The sequence below is a fragment of the Rhinopithecus roxellana genome, chromosome 18, assembly GCF_007565055.1.
Source record: "Rhinopithecus roxellana isolate Shanxi Qingling chromosome 18, ASM756505v1, whole genome shotgun sequence".
Lineage (NCBI taxonomy): Eukaryota > Metazoa > Chordata > Mammalia > Primates > Cercopithecidae > Rhinopithecus > Rhinopithecus roxellana.
The window spans coordinates 83,912,028-83,934,358 of NC_044566.1; the positions used below are offsets into that span (position 1 = coordinate 83,912,028).

A 22,331-nucleotide genomic window follows, 5' to 3' on the forward strand; every position below is an offset into this window, starting at 1 on the left:
GTGTGATGTTCCTCACCCTATGTCCAAGTGTTCTCATTGTTCAATTCCCACCTATGAGTGAGAACATGCGGTGTTTGGTTTTCTGTCCTCGCGATAGTTTGCTCAGAATGATGGTTTCTAGCTTCATCCATGTCCCTATAAAGGACATGAACTTTCTTTTTAAATTTTTTGATTCATCTTTCCACTTGGCCTGAGGTATTAATTCAGATACAGTATGACGTGTTAGTGATTATACAAACTTCCCCAGCAAAGAAGTCTAGTACAATTTCATTAATAACAATCCTGGTCATTGAGTTGAAGCTGACCTGATTGTCTCCCAGGGCTGATGTGGTGTTAACTGATCACTTTAGCTAAAATCAGGCACAGAATTTTTACCACTTCCCACTGTAGGGATAACGACCTGCAGAGTGCACATAGTAAGTCAGTTTTTTTCTCCAGGAAGCTCCCCAGAGTAACTAAGGATAGCTTCAGTTTGGAGAGATCTCCATAGTTGCCTAAGGGTTGCATGATATAATGGTGACATTTCTTTAAACACTTGAACATTTCTTATGATCATACCTGTAGGGTTCAAGTCATGGTGTTTTTGAAGAGAGAGGCAAGTTAATGCCTGTCTTTCACACAAGATAAGTAGTCTTGAAAGGTGTACATGGTGCTCCTGGAAGGAAAGTGTTGTTTATAGTTGTTGGGTGACCAAAATAGGACCTTTATTGGTTGAGGGACTACAGGGTGGCAGAGCTTTCAACTTGGCTTCCAGCTGGCTGATAAATATTACCGTTCTTGGTTCAGGAAATAATTAAGTCTAAACATTTTTGGAGGGACTGTCTGAAGACAGTCAGTCCAACTTATCCTTTTTGTCAGTACCATTCACCCACCCCACAGAATGACTGAGCTACAGTTATGGGACTTGGAATGGGGTAGACATCCAGAGAGAAGGGAAGATGTTTTGCATGGGAGATACAGGAGCTCGATCTATTCTGATTGACCTCTTAGTAAAGTGTAGGTAATGATAATCAAATCATGGTCAGAACTTTCTGGTGGTGGATGAGAGGATGTGCTGTAGGAGAGGAACTTTGAACCTGCCTGCACTTTGCTGTAAAAGGAGACATTATCTGTATTATACTAGACATGAAGTGAGCCTGCTCTTTGTTCTGGAAAGAGATGCTATTTTCCAAGATTGTTTGGTATACACACATCCTTGAAGAGCATCTAGATAAAAGACCATCAATGTCTTTACTTGAAATACAAGTGGAAATGAAATATGAGAGACCCAGGGAGAATTGTCTTGCAACAGACAGAAGACCACAAACCTCCTAGTGTTACCTTGGCTACTTTTCCTTAAGCCCGGTGCTTCCAATGTTGTTCCTATACATTTGTTATATCTTGGATGTAGATTAAATGGAATGAAACCCTCATTAATTTTGATTCTAGGGATACTTAAAGAATATTTTCCCTATATTAGTTACTGAATAAAGGAAAAACATGATTTCCACAGTTTCTGAGTCCAGAGAGGAGAAATAATTATGTCAGAGAGCAAATAAAGGAAAAGATGGGAAGCTTGTTTCAGGGAGAAAAAATTGTTTGGTTGTCTTTGATGGTTTGATGTGAATCTGTAGCATCTTTAGTTCTGAGCTTGCTCACTTAAAATATATACTTATATCCTTTTACTTAATTTCATTCAGGTTTCTAAATATATGATTTTAGTATACTCTTTAGATATAATACCAGTAGCTGGGTTTACGTTGTCCTTCCATGGATCTCTACTTTTTATGATTATCTAGTAGAGATAACCCAGATCTTGTCATTTCTTTACCCACCGTTGAAATACATAGCCATTATTCACTTTAGGTTTTGTTTTCCTATTGTAGTAAGATATGTAACATAAAATTTACCATTTTAACCATCTTTGAGAGTATAGTTAGTTCAGTGACATTAAACACATTCACATTGTTGTGCAACCCTCATATCTTCAGGCTTCTTAAGCTATAGCGATAGCATTGATGCAGTACTGGACAGGGGTGGCTGGTGGTTGGTATGTCTTTCTAGGATTCCTGTGGTAGATATTTCTTTACCCTAGGATATATTTTTCAAGGAAGCAAAAGCAAGGAATATAATCCAGGCTATTGGTGTCTCTGGAAATATTACTAGAGAGAAACTGTGTTCCAAATGTATTTCAGTGTCTGGCATGCACATTGCACATGGTCTTAACACATATCTCATGATAACATATGAAAATACAGAAGGTGGTCATATATAAAGAAAAATAAGAAAAAGTAAAAGTGTTCTGTTAAATACCTAAAAAATAAGAAATTTGATTAAGCTTCAGGTATAATACTTATGAGTCTAACAATTTGAAAATGACAACCCTTTTTGAAACTTGCTTTGTGAAATGAGGCTATTAGTCTTGGTTCTCTGAGAAGCAAGAGGTTTGATGTTTAAGGGACTAGAGGAAATGCCTGTGAGGGATGGTGGAGGAGGAGCTGGGGGAGGCTGGGAGAGCTGTCAAACCTAATGCAGACCTGACCCTAGGTGAAGGAGAAAGGGAAGGAGTGGAGATTGGGTGAAAGTGTCTCAGGCTGCCCTGCAATTCTAGGAGAGCTTGGCAAGCCTGTTGGGGAATCCTTGAGCCAAAGTCCCGTGTGTCCCAGGAACAGGTCTATTTTAGTATACTTGCTATGCTCAAGCCTTGGCTGGGAGCAGGGAACTGTGACTTCAACTCAAATACTGTGATAGGTTTCAGAAGGTAGCAGCTGGGGCTGTAGGCCATTTATGTTTCCTGCAGTCAAAGATTGAGAGTTGCCTTGTTATGGCTGCTGCAAAGATAGTTAAATTTTTCCTTAACTTAAAAAAAAAAAAATCTCTTCAATCTGTGGATTTCATTAAGTTTAATTAGAAGATAGATCTTTGAAAGTTTGATGGGATCTCATTTTTCCATGTCTGAAAACGTAGCAAAAGCAATATTTTTATAAATGAAAAAAGGATAACTTTTTATCATTATATAAATAGTTTCATTAAAGTTTTAAAAATAGTACCAAAAACCTTTCTTAATTGGGTGATAATCACTATATTTTGAAACTTGTCATTGGACAATAATCAGACATGACATTGAATACTCACATTAAAACAAATCAGAGGTTAAATGCCTTTCTGGATTTAGCCAAGTATATTTGCTTTGGTTGATTTTGTTCCCCCTACCACTTTAATCTTCAAAGTTTACCCAGGTTTTATTATGCCCAAGACCAAGTAAAGGTCTTCTTATAATGAATAGTTATATCTTGATTTACTATTTTTTGTTTTAAGTATCTCTTCTGTCCCATCAAATCACTATTAATTAATTTTCTATTTTAAATAATTTTTCTCACATTTAATGAAGGACTAAATGAAGAATACAGACTATTAGAAAAAGGCTAATTTTTAGGATCATTGTTGAGCTATCCCAGAAGGATGCAAAAGTTAATTTAATTCCTTTCTCTTCTGACTACTACTTTTATTGGGGTTTGCATGAATAGGATTGATACTTAAGTACCAGTCAATTAAAACATCAACTATATTAAAATGAGTCAGTAAATACTAAGCCATTATGTTAGTAGACATTAAAGAAACAGATAATATTCTTATGTGAACTCATATTGTCATATGGAGCATACCCACGTGTAAACTAATGGTTACCATTATCTTGAGTTTACTGGCAGTTTTCTGAATCTACATTATAAGTCTATGTAATACATTTCTTCATTTATTCTACACTGGACAACTAGAAAGATAATGTCTTGAAGGTAACTAAAACGTTTCATATTTAACTGATCAATTACTTATTCAGTGACTGCTATGTACTGGGCTATACTAGGTATTGGAACTACAAAGTTGAAAGAAATACACCTCTGCCCTTAAGAAGCTTATACTCAAGAATTTAAAGCAATCTAACATTTCATATGAAAACTGCAATAAATGCAGTTTTAGAAAAAGGCATGGGAGTACATAGAAGAAATTAATGATGTCTTGGAGGAGTTTCTGAATAAATATTTTAAGAATTCAAGTTTGTTCTTTTGTATTCCTGGTATAAATTATAGCTTCTTGAGTCCTGCAGTTTATTTCTCTGAGTCTATATGGGGTACATGCAGTTACTTCAATGCATGTGTGTAAAATTTTAAAATCTTTGGAATTTCTTTATTTACACTGGAGGCAAAATATTTCTCCATAAGCATCATTTACTCATTTTAACTTGATAAATGTGAAATTTAATTGCGCAAAGAGAGAAATAATTTCTGCTATGGAGTGGGAAAGATGAATAGCAGTCTAAACTGTATCTTCTAGGCCCAGTTAATAAGTTTTTGCAGACTCTGATGGAATTTTTATTTAAGTATTTTACTGGTTCTTGTTTTCAATCTGGATTTAGCTCCTGAAGCTGATATGTTGTTGCAGTGTAGAGCCATCATTTAATTGTAAAAACATCTACTTATATCCAGGATGAACATGTTGACTCGAGTAAACTTTCTAAGAACTACTTACTTTTGCTGTTAGACAACTTTCTAAATCTTGTCAGCACAATCAGATTGAAAGCATCTGTTCTGGCGGCCTTTGGAAAAACTGGATGGTCCTCGTGGATGGAGCTCAGGGATAGTGCCTGTTAGTGAACCTTGAATTTTGTGCTTAAATTTGTTGTCCAAAAAGGGTCAGGGAACCAAAGGTTAGAAAAAACAGTCTCATTACTGAGTATCCACCCAAAAGAAAAAAAATAAATATTTCAAAGAGATGCTAGTACTCACATGTTTATTACAGCACTATTCACAGTAGCAAAGATATGGAATAAACGTAAGTGTTTATCAGTGGATGAATGGATAAAGAAAATGTGGTACGTATATACTGTGGAATACTATTCAGCCATAAAAAGGAATGAAATCCTGTCATTTGCAGCAAAATAGATGGAACTGGAGGCTATTATCTTAAGTGAAATCAACCAAGCACAGACAGACAAATGTCACATGTTCTCACTTATATGTGGGAGCTAAAAATTGTGATCACATGGATATAGAAAGTGGAAAGATAGATAACAGGCTGGGAAGAGTGAAGTGGGGGCAGAGAAGGAAGGATGAAGAGAAGTGTATAAAGGGTGCAAACATATGGTAGAAGAGGTAAGTTTAATGTTTGATAGCAGAATAGAGTGGCTGTATCTGACCAAATAAATGTATTGTACTCAGAGAATAGACACCGTAAATATCTTGACTTGATCACTGCACCTTATATGCATGTAACAAGATTTCTCATGTACAATAAATTTGTATAAACAAACACATTTGTCTTTTGTCATATTTGTGTTGAACATAGTAATTGCAGTAAATTATATACCAAAGGAAATTTAGGTACTATGTATTCACACATGAAGAAAACTTCTCACTTTATTTTCAAGGGCAGAAAGCCACTTTACTGATTCAGTGATGTAGATGGCGGCATGTTCCTCTATTTTGTTAACCTCTTTTGACTTCTAATGATTTTTCTTTGATCATTTGCCCTGTTCTTAAGATTGCCTTTGACTGGCTCTGTCCTACATATTGAATATCTTTGAGATTTCTATTTACAGTTTATCTACTTTATTGGCCCCTGTTATGTCTTTACCTTCCTAATTTATATTGCTACTTTTGTCCCACTCTTTGTCATTACCTTTTTGGCCACTCACTTTCCTGTCTTAGGCTATCTGGAGTTTGCTGGTGTCAGTCCTTGTACTATACTTTTAGTTTACTGCTTCCCTAAGGACATCCTCAACTATCCTGAATCATAGATGGACACACACCCCTCCAGCTAGAAGTTACATTTAAAATACCTTTTCTCACATAAGATCCTTTTTGATAATTGACACAAGAGTAATAAAGTGAACTTACAGTATTGACTTTCCAAACCATTAGAATTGAATTTGTAATCCATAAAACCTAGAGATAAGTGTCTTTAAACAGACTTTTTAAAAACAAAGATAAAGGAGCAGTTACTTCTAACATATAAAGATGCATTTAGGGCAAAGAGGAGAATATTTTAGAGCCAATTGCTTTGTTTACTGGCTGCATATGGCATCTGTGGGAAGGCAAGTGGTTTCCACTTGGAACAGTAACTTTATCCCTTTGTAGAAGCTATTCTTGTCAAGTCACCAGTGTTTTCATTTTGCCAGATGCGGTGGTATTTGGTTAATCCTTGTTTTGTTTGACCACATTTGACACAGTTGATCACTCTCTCACTGTTGAGACCACTTTCCATACTTCCAGGACACCACAATCTCCTTGTTTTCCTTCTACCTCACTTATGGTTTTTAACTTTTTTTTTTCTTTAACTTATTTCTCTAATCTCCATGTTGAACCTTACAGTTGAAAAATGCCCTAAACAGTTATTACTCCTACTTTTTCCTCTGTACTGTCCCCTGGGTGATTCCATCTGAGATCGTGGTTTTTACATATTATTGCTATGGTAATTGCTTTATTTTGAATTGGAGTCTTCTGTCTTCAATTTCCTTGTCAGCTTTTAAAATTTAGATCACTAACAGACATTTCCAACTTATCATCTCCAAAACTGAATCCTTCTCTTTTCCCAAGCCTGTTTCTTCCGTGGTCATTTCTGTTTCAATAAATTACAATTTCATCCTTTAAGTTGCTCAGGCCCAAAACCTTGGAGTCAGTCTTGATTCCTCTTTCTCTCAAAGAAATTTCCATCTTTTTTCACACCTGTATATCTAGTACCACAAAGTTGCTCAGGCCTAAAACCTTGGAGTCAGTCTTGATTCCTCTTTCTCTCAAAGAAATTTCCATCTTTTTTCACACCTGTATATCTAGTACCACGAACAGTGCCTGGTGTATAGTAGGCATCAGTAAATAGGCTTTGAAGGAATGAAGTATGTGAGCCAATATCAGGGTAAACTGCTTCTGATGCCCAAAGATGGAAACTTTAGTTAACTAGGTGCTCTCAGGAAGATAGAAGCTCCTTATTTTCTTACCCTTATTAGCTCAGAGGGAAGTTGGTTTTGTAATGTATCACAATGATTTCTATAACATGCAAATTAAGAGAGATCATATGCTACATTTTTGGAACATCAAGTAGAGCACAGAGATTACTTCCTTATGACAAATATCTCACGTTTGTTTCTCATTTTTTGAGTATTAATATCTCCAGTTGACAGAAGTTGTAGGTACTCAGTAATTATTTTTTTAGTGAATGAATGATTCTAATATACATCTCAATCAGAATTTTGGAAGTAAGATTTATCCTATTCTCTAAAACCTGTTTCTCTTACTACATTTTGTATGTCTGCTAATGGTACCACTTTCTATCTAGTTAAACAACAAAAGTGGGAAGCTTCTTGTAAATGCTTTTCTTGTACCTCATTCTATCACTTTATATTTCAAATGTTGTTCAAACCTTCCTCCTTGCTCAAAAGTTTACTTCTACAGTAGCTTCTGAACTTGAATCTATTGCCTCTGTTATTGTCCCCCCCTTTGTATAAATTCCTTACGGTTTTCACTATTTCTGGTTGAATCTGAATTTTGTGACTTGACACACAAGGCTATGCCTTATCTGTCTCCTGTCTCCTTGTTCAGCCTAATTTCTTGACTTCTTCCCATTACTCCCCTTTCTACCTTGACAAACTAGTCACAAAATTTGAATTACTTGTAATTTAAAGGTTACATGTATTTGAACATGTTAATTCCTATGCTTTGAACTTCCTTCTTCACTTCTGCATCAGGTCATTTTATTAATCCTTGAGTCAGTGTTTTATTCAGCTGTCCTAGTTCTCATTTAGCATCTCCATATTCCCATTATTTACCAAACATATTTCTTATAGTATATAGCATATTTTAATCATTTTACTGATATATCTTCATTGGACAGGCAAAATGTCCTGTTAGCCTTTGTAGTTTTTTTTAACCTTTCTTAGTGTTTCTAGGAGTTGATTGATATGGCATAAATGCTGATTGACACTCCCTTCTGCTGGTATGCTAAATTATTGTGAAATTATGTGATACCACAAGTATGTATCTCATTATGTATAAAACCTGGAAGGAACTCCTTGGTCTTCACCTTGATTATAGAATTATTTATCCATAAAGAACAATACATTTTAGTGCATACCTATATATATTCACAGACATGTTTGCATGATTTAAATTAAATAGATTTTAAGCCATGCTAATGGAAAGTTATGATTAGAATTGGGAAGCAATTTTATAAATTTAACTTGAATTCATTATTTCAATTTAATTTCCTATTTCTTCTTCTATGGAGAATTACCTTTTTGAATATTTCCTGGAAATACTTTGGGTTATCCTTTCCCTTATTTCTCAATTTCATGCTACTGTTGTCTACATATATTTATTTTCCATTTAGGTGATATTTGCTGCTAGTTTTTGTGTTCCTTATTTTTGCTACTTTCTTTGAGTTGTCTGTAATTTGTGTTTTTCTAGAAGCCAGGTGACTGAGTTTGATTTAGTTTCTCTGAATGTAGAGAAACATTATTTATTTGCTCTTTGAGATCTTTGAAAATTATATGGCATTGCTGAAAAAAACATTTGTGGGTCCTGGGTAATGACTGGCAAGGGGGTGGAAGGAAAAAATTTTAAACTTGACTTTTTGACATGAACTGGTTACAGCTGAATGAACATGTACTGGAAAGGTAGATTCTGTTAAGTTTTTTTTTTTTTTTTTTTAAAGTATGTTTTTCTTCTTCCTCTCTCTTCTGACATATTTCCCATTCCCACTTTAAACAACCTTAAGTTTCGACAGTAGAAGCATGCTGGTCAGATTTTAATGCTTAGATATCAAATATAACAATTACTATATATTTCAAACAGCAGGAATTGAGACTCCTGTTGGTGTCTTACTCCAAAACAGCATTTTAAATTCATATCAACCTTGCCTTAAGGGATGGAGAAAAGACAATTTAGGGAACAGCATGAGGTTAAACATATTGATCAGTAGTCCAGTAGTTCTTGCTAGACTTGGATAGAATGTAGACTTTAGAAAAATAGTATTATCAACAACAACAAAGAATGCTTCTCTAGAGAGACTGTCTTTTGTTTGCATTTTATGGATTTTGGAGGATGAAAGATATATTTTAGCCAGGGATAAAAAAAAGTGGAGAAGTTGAAAGTTGAAGTGTTAAACATGAGCTGAAAAATTTTGTGATTTAAAAATTTTTATCATTTAAGTTCTATATTAAAGGATTTACTGAGCTCTGTTGTTTATTTCTGGTTAAAACATAGGGTAATTTTGAATTTTTGCCCAAGTATGAGAACCACTGCCTGATAAATTAACTTCTGGAAATTAATTATACAGTGTTTATCTATAACCTTGTTAACCAGAGTTAAGACGCTTGTTGACCTTGAAGTCTTTGGGACTCTGAGTCTCTCTTGATGAATGGTAAATTATTTTATTATCCTATTTTAGGTAAGTGTTATCAATCCAATAGGTGTTTATCATTTTCAACTAGGATATGTTAAATTTCTGTTGTATGTGTGTGGAGTAATATTATTGGACAGGAACTTAGCTTTTGGTTACAAGTGTTTTTTGTTTGTTTGTTTGTTTGTTTTTTTATGGAGCAATAGTAATGGCTAATATTTTTCCATCTTCCTTTCACCTCAGTAACTCTCAAATAAATAAGAAATAAATAACTCCACTGAAACTTTATTTCCTCTGTAGTTTATAACTGACTAAAATATTTTGCTTACAAATTGTTTTAATAGGAAAGATATTTAATAATGCTGGAACAAAACATTGAAGTTTAGTTTTGTTACTCTTTCTTTAATGTTGGAAACCCAGTCTGTCTCACTGTTTGATCTCTTGTAGGTAGCTTGTATGCAGCTCATCAATGCCCTGGTTACATCTCCTGATGATTTGGACTTTAGGCTTCACATCAGAAATGAATTTATGCGCTGTGGATTGAAAGAGATATTGCCAGTAAGTGCCCTGAAGTCTCCTTATTAATATTTAAATTAAAAGAGTACTTGAGTAGGGGGAAATTTAGATAAATTACCTTGAAAAATAATTTGTCTGTGGGAAAAGGCTTGAGTTTAAAAATCCATTTTTGAAATATAGATGATAAGATTTGAGTGTTATTTAACACTTTAAATGTTTGAATGCTATAAATCAAGTTGAATGGTTGGTTTATTGTTTATATGTTTTTTATTCTTTTGCATAATTAAAAACAATCATTCATCATAATTTCTATTTCTATCTCTAGAATTTAAAATGTATTAAGAATGATGGCCTGGATATCCAACTTAAAGTCTTTGATGAGCATAAAGAGGAAGATTTGATTGAGTTATCCCATCGCCTCGAAGATATTAGAGCTGAACTTGAATATCCTTTTGTTCTAAAGTCTAGTCAAATCATATATAAAATTATTGCTAAATCCAAAATACGCAACCACAAATATTTAGCTCATTTCTATGTAAATAACATGAAATCAAACCTTCATGCATCAGAAGAATGTTATTATTTTATTGGTTTGTATGTTTTTATGAATACACATATATGTAAATGTATGCTGCAACTAACAAATGGATGCTGTAGATTGACTTATATATATGTGTGCAATCTATTCTGTTTTCTTTTTATATTTGACACTTCTCCTTCTACTCCGGGCTTTTCAGCGTTAGGAAAAGGGCAGCCTTAGTCACTGGCTGCTCTTTCCCTGCACCTTGGGTGCATACTCTTGGGTCGCGTGTTAATCTGTGGGTCTGCAGATATCTGTGCTCCTCATGAGACCCACCAAGTTCCTATCTTCACCTGGGGCTTCTTCATGATAGATTATGCCTGACCACCAGCTCTGTTGGTCAGGCAACCTTTAGAATTCAACACAGTATTCATAGCTAGCTTCCCTACTATCTTTGTTCTCAACCGCCTCTGTGCGTAGGCGAGACAGATAGTTTGAGCTGATTGCAGAAGGGAAGTCAGGAAGTGTCAGGTTAAGTCACCATTTCCAGAGTTTTTCCACTACCCTCAATCCTGAATATCTGTATTTTATGTTGAATATATAAGATGCCTGTATTAGAGTTTCAAAACCTTACAGAAGAAATTCTGTCATATTATTGTAGTTGTTTGGTGTAGAGTATAAATAAATCCATATATTCTTTAATCAACTCACTGAAGCATATGATGTTTACAACATGGTGTGGAGCACAGTTAAAGAAACTAGAGCAGAGGGATATTTTATTTCTATTCTTCAGCATCTTTTGCTGATTCGAAATGATTATTTTATAAGGTAAGAGAAAGTTATATTCTAATGTTTTCTTTCACTAATAAAAATCTATTAATTGTAAAATTCACATCATATTTGCCTTTGACAAGCAAATGATTTTTTTTTTTTTTTTTTTTTTTTTTTTGTCATAACACTGATTCCTAGAATGTGTTGTTTCTTCTGGGCATATATTTAGGTAGATGATGGTAAAATGATATTACTATTACTTTTTAAGCTCCTGTGGATTCCTAGTTACAACCTTTCATCTGAATAAAAATGCAAACTAGCCACAAATTACTAGTTTATCATGTGATAGATAATATTTTCTGGTTATTCCTCAGGCAGTAGAAATGATGTTGATAAGTTTCTTCTTATAAATTACATGAAGGGCACTAAACATTGCTTTTATTCGTGTTTAAGTAGCTGGCAAGCCTTAATAATACAGTTGTGTTTAATGTTGCCAATATATCAAAAAGCCAGACAAATGGATTTTAAAGATTGATTATGTCCTAACCATCTGAATTTAACAAATTATTTATCTTTTTTTTTTTTTTTTTTTTTTTTTTACCTCATCTACATTATAATGTGACTAAATATGGATGTTAGCACTTAACTCACTGGGTTGTTAGGCAGGTGAAATATGGGAAAATGGGTAAAATTTCTAGCCAAACCCTTGGCATATAGTGTATGCTTAGTAAATGTTCTCTATACCTACTTTCCATTTCTATTACTCTTTTATAGTGGAAGCTGAACTCTTTGAATATAAAATCATTTTGTTGCCACCAATTTAGGTTTGCTGAAATTTCATTCTCTTATACTTTGGGTGGTTTTTTCTTTTCTACTTAATTTCAAGTAGAAGAATTTTTTAGACAAACTTCATTCAGGCTGTGTCCTCTGGGTAATATCAGAGGGTGTGACTCAATGATTTTTTGATGCACCTAACAAGCAAGGAGGAGACCCAAAATGTTAAAACTTTAGGTTTTTCAGGATGAGGATAGGACATACATCAAACTCTTTGTAGCCAGAAATCCCATTGATATTCTAAAATATGAGTTTAGTAACTGATTTTTTAAAATTTGCTTCTTTCTGATATTTTATTAAAAATAAACGTTTAAATATTTACATACTTTATAAATGCTAGATCAAGAATTGTTAATTTAGATTTTAAAATATCATTTGCATCATGCTGTTTATGATACTATATTACTACTCCAAATTTACTTAAAAATGAAACTGAAACTTCTACTTACTCTAAAGTAAGCTCCATACATTTTTTGATCTGTGTGTGGTCAGCCCTGTCATCTTTTGGATATTTGACCCTGTTTGAGTACTCAGGAATTTAAGACTGTTGTTTTTTTTCAATGGTTTGAACGTGCCTGTAGTCCTGCAGGGGTTTATCATGCTTATGACTTTGATCCCTTCATCTGTGCCCTGAGAGGGTGTGTGATTGTATCTAGCTTCAAAACAGATTAAAAACACAACTGTTTTGGGTTGTGTTCAGGTGATCCTATCATTTGAGTTAACTCAAGAGTCTTGGAGAAAGATTAACTTGTGGCATTACCAAAATGACATTAAGGCATAGAAATTTAGATATTTGGCCATCTTTTGGGTATGAACTTCTATATTTGATGCTCATCTATGTTAATTCCTTCTTTGGCTCTTTAAACTCCAGGTATCTTGGCTCCAGATATGGTTGCCACAAAGGCAGTGTTCTTCTTGTGACTGCTATACTCAAGACAACTCCATCAATTTTGTCCTCATGTTTCCAAACTCTCCTATTTATTATCGTGGTTGTTAATATTTCTTAAAAATATGTTATGTTTTTATCCCAAGATTGTGTCAGAATTGTGATAATTCACATATATTTTTGTCGTGCATTTATTTTTTTAAAGTTTTATTTATTTAAATACAGTAAAACTTACTCTTGTTGGTGTAAACATCTATGAGTGTTTTTTGTTTGTTTGTTTTTTACCTTCATTTTTTGGTTTCATCTACCTCGGAAGGACCTCTATTTTACTGTTTCAGCAGTCTTAGATAACCTGTAACATTTTTTGTTTAATGAGCTCTTTAAACTACTTTTGATATGAACATACATATTTTTTCTTTTTTTTTTTTTTTACAAACAATAGATTGTTCCATTGCAGAATGTTAAATGTTCTCATTTGAAAGAATTGGTGGATGGAAAAATTAGAATCTTTTTTCATTTCTACTTTTGGAACAAAAGAAAGTTTGACAGAAATGGAATTCGATTGGAGAATATATGTCAAAGGCAGCACCTTTTCCCCAGGAAAAAGGGAGGGGCTGAAATAAAGCAAGATAATTGGGTGGAGAAGATCAAATTCAGTTTTGCATCGAATAATTAAGGCTTACCATGACTAAAATACTATGGTAGTTAAATGATCATGGGAGATAATTTCTGACATTTGTTAACAATACTACAGAGAAAAATGAAGATTTCTAAACCTCCTCCAACAAAAAAAGCATTTTATCAGTAATGACAACTTAATGTTCATCCCTTAATTAAGTTATTTGCATATTCCTCAGACACGTTTACTACCTCACCAATATTGCTCATGGAGAGTAGTTTCTAGATTTACATTTTTGGAATCCAGAAATGTTGTATATTATTCTTTGCTAGTATTGCCTCCCCAAAGAGTTTTTGCATGAAATTTCAGCTACATTATAGATGAACTCATAATTGGACATTGTGGAGTTGAGGAAAAACTTACTAAAATTATGATTTCTTAAAAAAATGACATGAAATAGCTTGTGTTGTTCATTTAAAACATTTTCATTTTAAAAACAGAATAATATTAAGAGTAAAAAAGAAATACATCATCGAGATTTTTAAATGTGATAGATATAAATGTGTTTAAATGTATGTACCACGTGTAAATGTGGTTATTATGGCAGAAATATTTGGGGATGGGAGATAATGTCTTGAAATAACTTGAACAAATAGAGGCATAGATAACACTTTTGATTTGTGCCCAGGAACCATTTCTTAAACATTTTTACTCTATGAACAGTTAATGATCATTAGTCATCTTTGCTAGTGTTAAGCTGTAGTAGATTTTCTTCACCATAATAGATGGTTTATTAGGTGTAAGGTAAGTAGGTCAAGAGCAGTGGGTCATAGTTTATGGAAAGGAAAGCCTAACTGGCTTGAGGGACCAACACTTAGGTGATGAGGAGGATTTAGAGAGGAGAAGTATGCTAAAAGTCATTAAAGAAAGAAGTTCTAGGGGATGATTTGGTATGGAGAACTGTGCTTCATTAGAATAGTACCCAACCTGTTTATCACTTTAGTTTGGTTTTACTTATAAAATCTTTTATCTGTTTGATGTTTATTAAATCTTAAGGGATGTTTTGCTTATTACCAAAGTAGATGGACTAGACTTAACTGTAATGACAACATAAAATCTACTTGGAGATTTTAGTTAAACTTCAATTTTTGGACAAATATTATTATACTGAATTTTTCATTTCCCTTTGAGTAAGAAATGTGAATTTGATATTGTATATAACTTACAGTATGAGTTTTAAATTTGATTTCACAAACACTTGGAAAACAGTATACCATATACTGCCATAGAACTTTTTAGAAAATATTTTTGTTTATTTTGATTGTATTATGAAGTGAGTTAATGGTAGCTATTTCAGTGTGGTATGGTGGAAAGTTGATGACCTCTGAGCACTAATTTTAAGCACTTCTCACTTCACTTTCAGTTAATTTACTTAATTCAAGGTTTTGACTTTTATAAGAAAATTAAGGGACACTATATTTCCTAAAAGACTATAAAAATATGATGTTTTGAATTCATTAAAAGCAAAGTGATGCCAATTGTATTTACTCTCACTTCCATGTAAAATCTGTTATGTCAACTGTTGAAACTATATTACTAATAAATCATTGAACTTGAAATCAATCTTAGCAAAAAAGTTTTGTTTTGATGTAACGTTACACTAATGATTGATTGTACATTTACTCTTTTCTTTGGTTTTAGGCAACAGTACTTCAAATTAATTGATGAGTGTGTATCCCAGATTGTATTGCATAGAGATGGAATGGATCCAGACTTCACATATCGAAAAAGACTAGATTTAGATTTAACCCAGTTTTTAGGTGAGTATTTCTCTATTATTTAAACGGAAACATCTTATTGTTTCTTATTCTATGAATGAGCTCTAGGGTACTGGTTCTCGGGTTGTGTCTCTGGACTCCTGAGGGCCCTAATTGTCAAAACTGTTTTCATAATAGCACAAAAACATTATTTGCCTTTTTTATTGGGTTGGTATTTTGCACTAGTGGTGCAGAACAATGGTGAATAAAACTCCTGACACTTTGTTATGAATCAAGGCAGTGGCACTAAACTGTGGGAGTAGTCATTGTCATCTTTACTGTCAATAAAACAACAAAAAAACTGCCGTTTTTTACCTAAGAATGCCTTTGATAAGGTCCTAAACATGTTAACTTTATTAAAGATCGACCCTTGCCTACACATTGTTTTAATATTCTGTGTTAACAAATGGGATTTATACATACAGTACTTCTGCTGCATATGACCAGTGCCTGATATTACAAATTCTCCATAGGCAAAAGATCTATTAAAAGAGTTCAATAAGAAAATATTTGTGTAATTGAGTTGCAAGCAGAATTGCCTGCCCCACCGCCGAAGCCTTTTTTTTTTTTTAAACTTGGAATGACTTATACAGACGACAGCTTCTGTAACTTGAGAGTTTTTTTTTTTTTTTAAAGATAATCAAGCGTTATTACTTAGTGTTGTAACATTTGAGTTTTTATTTAAGTTTTCATCAGGCACTCGCTTTCTTTCTTTTTTTTTCTTTTTCTTTTTTTTTTTTTTTTTGAGGCAGAGTCTCACTCTGTCGCCCAGGCTGGAGTGCAGTGGCATGATCTCGGCCCACTGCAAGCTCCACCTCCCAGGTTCAAGCCATTCTCCTGCCTCAGCCTCCTGAGGAGCTGGGACTACAGGCGCCTGCCACCACGCCTGGCTAATTTTTTTGTATTTTTAGTAGAGATGGGGTTTCACCGTGTTAGCCAGGATGGTCTCGATCTCCTGACCTCGTGATCCATCCACCTCGGCCTCCCAAAGTGCTGGGATTACAGGCTTGAGCCACCGCGCCCGGCCACTTGCTTTCTTAAAAATGAAATAAAATGAGCCTATAATTTCAAAGAAAATGCCCGATAAATATGCTGCCAATGAGAAAATTTGAGTTTTTAAGTGGAAATTTGAATTTTGGAAAATTTGTATCTGCTGCTTTTAGGCTGACAGGTTCTCGATACTAAAATTATTTCCTGATGTCACTGGTGTTATTAAGTTGATTATTCATTGTGATATTGTAGAAAGACATGTTAACATTTGGAACATTTGCATGACTCAGCACACCATTCTTTTCCATATGAACAGTGCCTGATGTTACAAATTCTACATAGGCAAAAGATCTATTAAAAGTGCAACATTTATCAAGAGATTTTAGGGTAACAGTACAAGTTAATTGATATGATATGTGATTCCACATATCATATATGTTTAAACGTGCAACATTTATCAAGAGATTTTAGGGTAACAGTGTAAAGTTAATTGATATGATACGTGATTCCACATATATGTGTTTAAGAAGTCACCGTTTGTCAGATTTCGATATACATCAAAGAAGATTACCCACAATGATTTGAAAAAGCTATTAAAATACACCTCTCATTTTCAGCTATGTATCTGTGCAGAGTTGTGTTTCTTTTCATATATTATCTGAGTCCAGGGAGAAGAATGAAATGTAATTAGTGAAGAACTAGATAATATTAATGAAAATGCTTGTTTCTCTCTATAAGAGATAAACAATTAGAAGTTCCTGGGGTGGGAGGAGTGGGAAGAGGGCACAGAAATTAAGGAAATGGTGCTGTAAATATGCAGCACACTAAAATGTGGAATGATTTTGAATAGTATCTGAAAAAATTTATTCCACTGGGTCATTTAGGAATGGCAGCTAAGAGGTTTTTTTCACTGAGCTCTTGAAGGAAATAAAATATTTGAACACCATTTGCCTGTATAAGTGATGCATGCTTACATAGTTTTAAAAAAATTAATTGTATTTACTGATTTTTAAATATTTAGAATAAACTCATAAGTAAATACAAAAGATTTAAATACAGAAGAGAATGTCATTGTATTTCTATGAATAGGTGAGAGAAGAACCAAAGTTGGACAATAGGGGAGAAAGGTGTTGGAAAGCATAAGGCACAGATAATTTGACATACTATAGCAAGAATTTTAAGTTATTGTTAAGGTAATGGGAATCAAAATTAAATGTTTCGTGCTCTGGAGCAATCCAATTTAGTAAATATCAAAAATTAGGATTAGATAGAGAACAAACACTGTTTTAATCTTTTATACCAGAAAGTTATCTATAATGTCTTAAATAGATAAATCAATAAATAATAGTTATGTACATTTTATTTAGAGTTAAGAAACTAACCACCAAAATAATCTGGTATAGAAATGGCCGTAAGAGGTTGCATTTAGGAAGTGTGATTGAGATTTGGATGCAGTAACTTTGTTGAGTTATTTTTTATTGTAAATTCTTCTGTAATATATTTTTATAAACCTTGTTCGTGTATCACTTTCATTCAATAAAAAAGAAGGGATAGCATATATTATGGGAAATCCATATGAATTACTTCTCCTACATTGTGTTCTGTCATGTATATATATCATAACTTATTTAAGCAGTTCGTTATTGATGGGCATTTAAGTTATTTTCAGTTTTTTTGGTTTTTTTTGCTAACATCAGAAAATATTTTAATGATTATTCTGGCCTAATGGACAAGTCTTAGAAATGGAATTGCTAGGTTAAAAGAAAATCCATATTTACAATTTTAGTACATATTGCCTAGTTTTTCATCAGCAAAGTTCTTAACTTTCACTATTGGTTTCCTCATGTCAACTCCAACACTTGGCATTATCAGTCATTTAGTCTTCACATTCATATTGTTAATTTTCATATTGTTAGGAAATAATAAACATTATTCATCTGCTTTAGTGATTTTTTTAGTATCAATTTTTCTAACTTTCTGTTTATTACTGTTGCCTGTTTTTTTTTTTTTAGCTTGGTTAGACATCATCTTTTTTCTTTAAAATATGTACCAATTGGTGATAGAAACACTTGAGTGTTTTTACAATTGAATGTTCTCCTTTTGCCTGCTAGAAGTTTAAAACTGTTATTGAGTTTGGCTTTTCCTTTGTTTTCTGTTTTCTGGTATCATGCTTAGAAAAAGCCTTTTTCATTCCAACATAATTTTTTTTTCCATTTTATTTATTACTGGTAGTATCAGTATTATTTTCTATGATATTTTTTCTTTCTAAACTTTTGAAGTCATAATGAGTTTAAGAACTATCACATTAAAAATTTCCTGTCATTGCAATTTTAGACATTTGCGTAGATCAAGCAAAACTAGAAGAGTTTGAAGAGAAAGCATCAGAACTTTATAAGAAAGTAAGTAGTTTTGACTAACTTTGTAGTACTCTCTGGGGAACCACTGCAGGCATGCTTCTGCCTCAGGGAATTTGCTTGTTATTCCTTCTTTCTTCTTTATCTGCTTCAGATGTGTGCACAGATGCCATCCACCAAGGAGGACTTCATAGACCATTGTATCTAAAAAATCTTAACTTCCCACTCCCAACCTTGACCTTCCCTATTCTTCTTTCCTTATTTGTTTTCTTTCAATATATTTATCATCATCTGACATACTACATAGTTTAGTATTTATATGTGAATGACTTATCTATTTCACCCTAAGAGTAAACTTTGAAGCATTTTGTTGCTTTATTTACTATCCCTGCACCAAGAACTTTTCCTAGCCCTTTGTAAGAACTAAAAAGATACTTTTTGAATGAGTAGATGATTGAGCAAAATGTATGTAATCACAATTTTAAGATTGTGGTAATTCTCAAGAAATCATATTATTTAGGCCCTTAAGAATGAAATCATATATAAAAATTTTAAAAGTTAACTTGCTTTTAGTTTTGATTAAAGTTGCTTCATTGTATTAGTTGAACTTTATAAAATTGCCATATTCATGGGTCATAGCTGTTGGATATTACCAGTTTTGTTTCAACCCAGTAGTATTTCTAACCATCCAGCCAATTCCTTACTTTTCTTTAACCCATTTATGCCTGACATTGCAATTTTTTTGAGTTTTGAAAAATCAGACATTGGCAATGACCTTGAGTAGTAGGATATAAATAACTCCCACATGCTCAGCGTTCCAATAGTGGAACAGTAGGCATAAATTTAAGGTACTGTTTTGTCCTTTTATCTCTGGCTTAACAAGTACCTATTCAACTTTTAATTTGTTGTTTCAGTTCTTTGCATTTTAAATAGTCAATCTGATTTGAATTGTTCAGATGGTTTTTCACATTGAAGGAGTGATAGTAATTATCACTACTATTGCCCCCATGATGAACCCACAGCGAACATTTACTAAGTGAATATTTATTGTGTGTTAGGCATCATGCCAAGGAGTTTACGTTTTTGATGTGGCAGATACTAAATATATCTTGAGGCAGTTGCACATTTCTATAAACTTTGAAGATAAAACATAAATTATAGGCACTCTTTCGGAAGTTAAGAGTAACTTAAGAAAAACATTATAAATGTCCTCAGGGGCCTTAAGGTTCTGACTTCACCAAACGCTAAATGAGAGGTTGTTATTTCCCAGGCCTTCGGCTGCAGGTTAGGATTACAGTTGTGAATATGATATTGTCGTTGCTCTGAAGTGACTTAGTTTAGTGGGGGAAACAAATTAATGGATCATTTAAATTTAGTCTCATAGTGTTACAGTGGATAGATGTTCATGTTGTGGGGTGACCTTTCATCCAGCCAACATTGTATTCTGAGCTCGATAAGCACTTTAATTCTTTATAGGAAAGTAGTAGTAGACTTTCAAGTACTTGATTTGGATGCATCCCAGATAGTATAAATTTGATTTTGTTATCATTTTTAGGTATATAGTATATATGAATGGAGTTAAACATGAATGGAGTTAAAGTTTCTCAACAAATTTTTTAAAAAATTGTAGGCTTTAAATATGAATAGAAGAAAGAACTTGTTCAAGGTTAGTTGTCTCCTTTTAATCAGAAATTATATGTCTTAGGTATATTCAGAAAATACTATTTGCTCCATAAAATATTTCTATTGCCATATCATTTCGTATATATCAGCAAAAACTTTGTTCTGATAGCTTTATAAGGACACATGTAAATACTTTGCTTTAGGCAGGAAGCTATCATAGTTGCTAAACACATTCTTTATTTTGGTGCATAAATTTGAAAAATGAAGACCAGAAATGTCAGAAAGTATATAGAGAATATTGAATTACCAACCTTCTTGTACAGATGCACTAATACATTCACCCTAGGGAATGAAATTAAGCAGAGCCTCAACCTTAACTGTGTTTTTCAGCATTTTTTGCGGGTAATTTTGTAAGTGTAATATTGCTCTAGTAACTCTTTTTGGAGAAGAAGGCTATCGTATCAGTTTTTATAAGGTGTGCTTTTAAGGGAGATTCATTTTGTCCTCAAGGTTACAGTGATTTGACTAAAGATATTACAAAAATTCTAAAGCAAAGTTTATATTTCAGCTATCTTTTTATAGGGGAGGATGTGTAAATTTATTTTTTCATAAGTAATACTGTTACTTTCAGTATGAGTGAGTTAATTTAATAAGTATTCTTAGAGTTTACCAGTTATGACTGTGGTTGTTTTTATAATTTTTATCTTAAGTCCTGAAATAATTCTTTTTCCTTATGAATTTTAGTCTAGGGTTTATGAAATAGGATAGTACACATATTGATATTGTAGTAAGGCTTTTTCATTCTTACTCTTATAAGAAGAATGTAATTTTTTTTCTTGCTGTGTAGCACTGAACTTTGTCTTAGTTGTCAAAAAGAGAAAATGACCTCTCAAAGATTTCTGATGCTGGGAGAGTGACTATGTTGATACAGTCATTCAACATATAAAGGAAGATTTGAAGGGGTTGGCTCATCACTTCGTTCAGCAAATATTTATTTGACTTTAATTATAAATGTATGACACTGGAAAAGTGATGAATAAAGTAGAAAAGTTTCTCACATTTAATGAGCTTTCAGGTTGGTGAGTGTTATTGAGGTGTATTATAGTAATATGTATGTTGGCGATTTTTTGTTACAGTGTGCAATTGGTGTGGTAGATAAACCCTATGTGGTATGTAAGCCCAGAGGAAAGGTCCCTTACGTAGTCATGGGTGGCCAGGGAAGCCTTCTCCAAGGAAGTGATGTCTAATCTGAGCCTTGAGGTATCACTATGAAGAACCATGCGAGATAGCCAAGGAAGGATGTGTATCTAAATTTCTTTTGAATTTCCTATACATATCTCAAGCTGAGCATATCCAAAACCAAATTTATCTTTCTTCTCCCTAAAAATATCTTTTTCTCCTGCATTTTATAACCTTATTTATTTTCCCCAGATAACAACACTTTTTTTTCCAGCCTGTAAAACAACAAAACCGTGTAGTCATCTTAGATATACTCCTCTCTCTCATTTCCTTCCTTCAGTCAGATACTAACATTTTTGGGTTCTGTAGTCTTTTTTCATTTCTTTGTCATTACCGTCTCCTCCACCTCAATTCAGGAAGGCCTTCAGTTCTCTCTTGGATAACTGAAATAGCCTCCAAGCCAATTTCCATGCCTCTAGTATGTCTTTTTCAGCCCATCTTTCACACTGCTGCTGGTTGAGTTTTTGAAAGTAAAATTTTGATTATGTTATTTACTTATTATACACACCCTAATAACTCTCCAGGATTTTTAAGAAGAAAGGATTAACTCTTTGGCTTATTGCAAAATTCCTTTCAGCAATTTTATTTCTGTGTACATTCCTGGCTTTATCCCCTTCACTTTGTTCTCATATCTCTTTTTGTGCCCCTTACAAAGTATTGCAAAGTATTACAAAGTATTCATCCACACGCTGAAATGCTAGTAAGTTTTTCAGACTTCGAGGTCAAGCATCATTCCTCCAGGAATCATTCCCCAGCTTTCAGTCTCTCTCTCTCTCTCTCTCTCTCTCTCTCT

General features: G+C 33.4%; 1 protein-coding gene across 3 annotated transcripts in view; it reads left to right on the top strand.

Annotated features, from left to right (window-relative positions):
- DIAPH3 (diaphanous related formin 3) overlaps positions 1–22,331 on the top strand; it is a 517,788-nt gene that overhangs the window by 168,274 nt on the left and 327,183 nt on the right. For all 3 annotated transcript variants that reach the window (XM_030922410.1, XM_030922411.1, XM_010368580.1), the window contains 5 exons: positions 9,817–9,927; positions 10,211–10,329; positions 11,117–11,233; positions 15,217–15,335; positions 18,657–18,721. In XM_030922410.1, the coding sequence (XP_030778270.1) occupies positions 9,817–9,927; positions 10,211–10,329; positions 11,117–11,233; positions 15,217–15,335; positions 18,657–18,721 (531 nt within the window). The remainder of the gene's footprint in view (positions 1–9,816; positions 9,928–10,210; positions 10,330–11,116; positions 11,234–15,216; positions 15,336–18,656; positions 18,722–22,331) is intronic.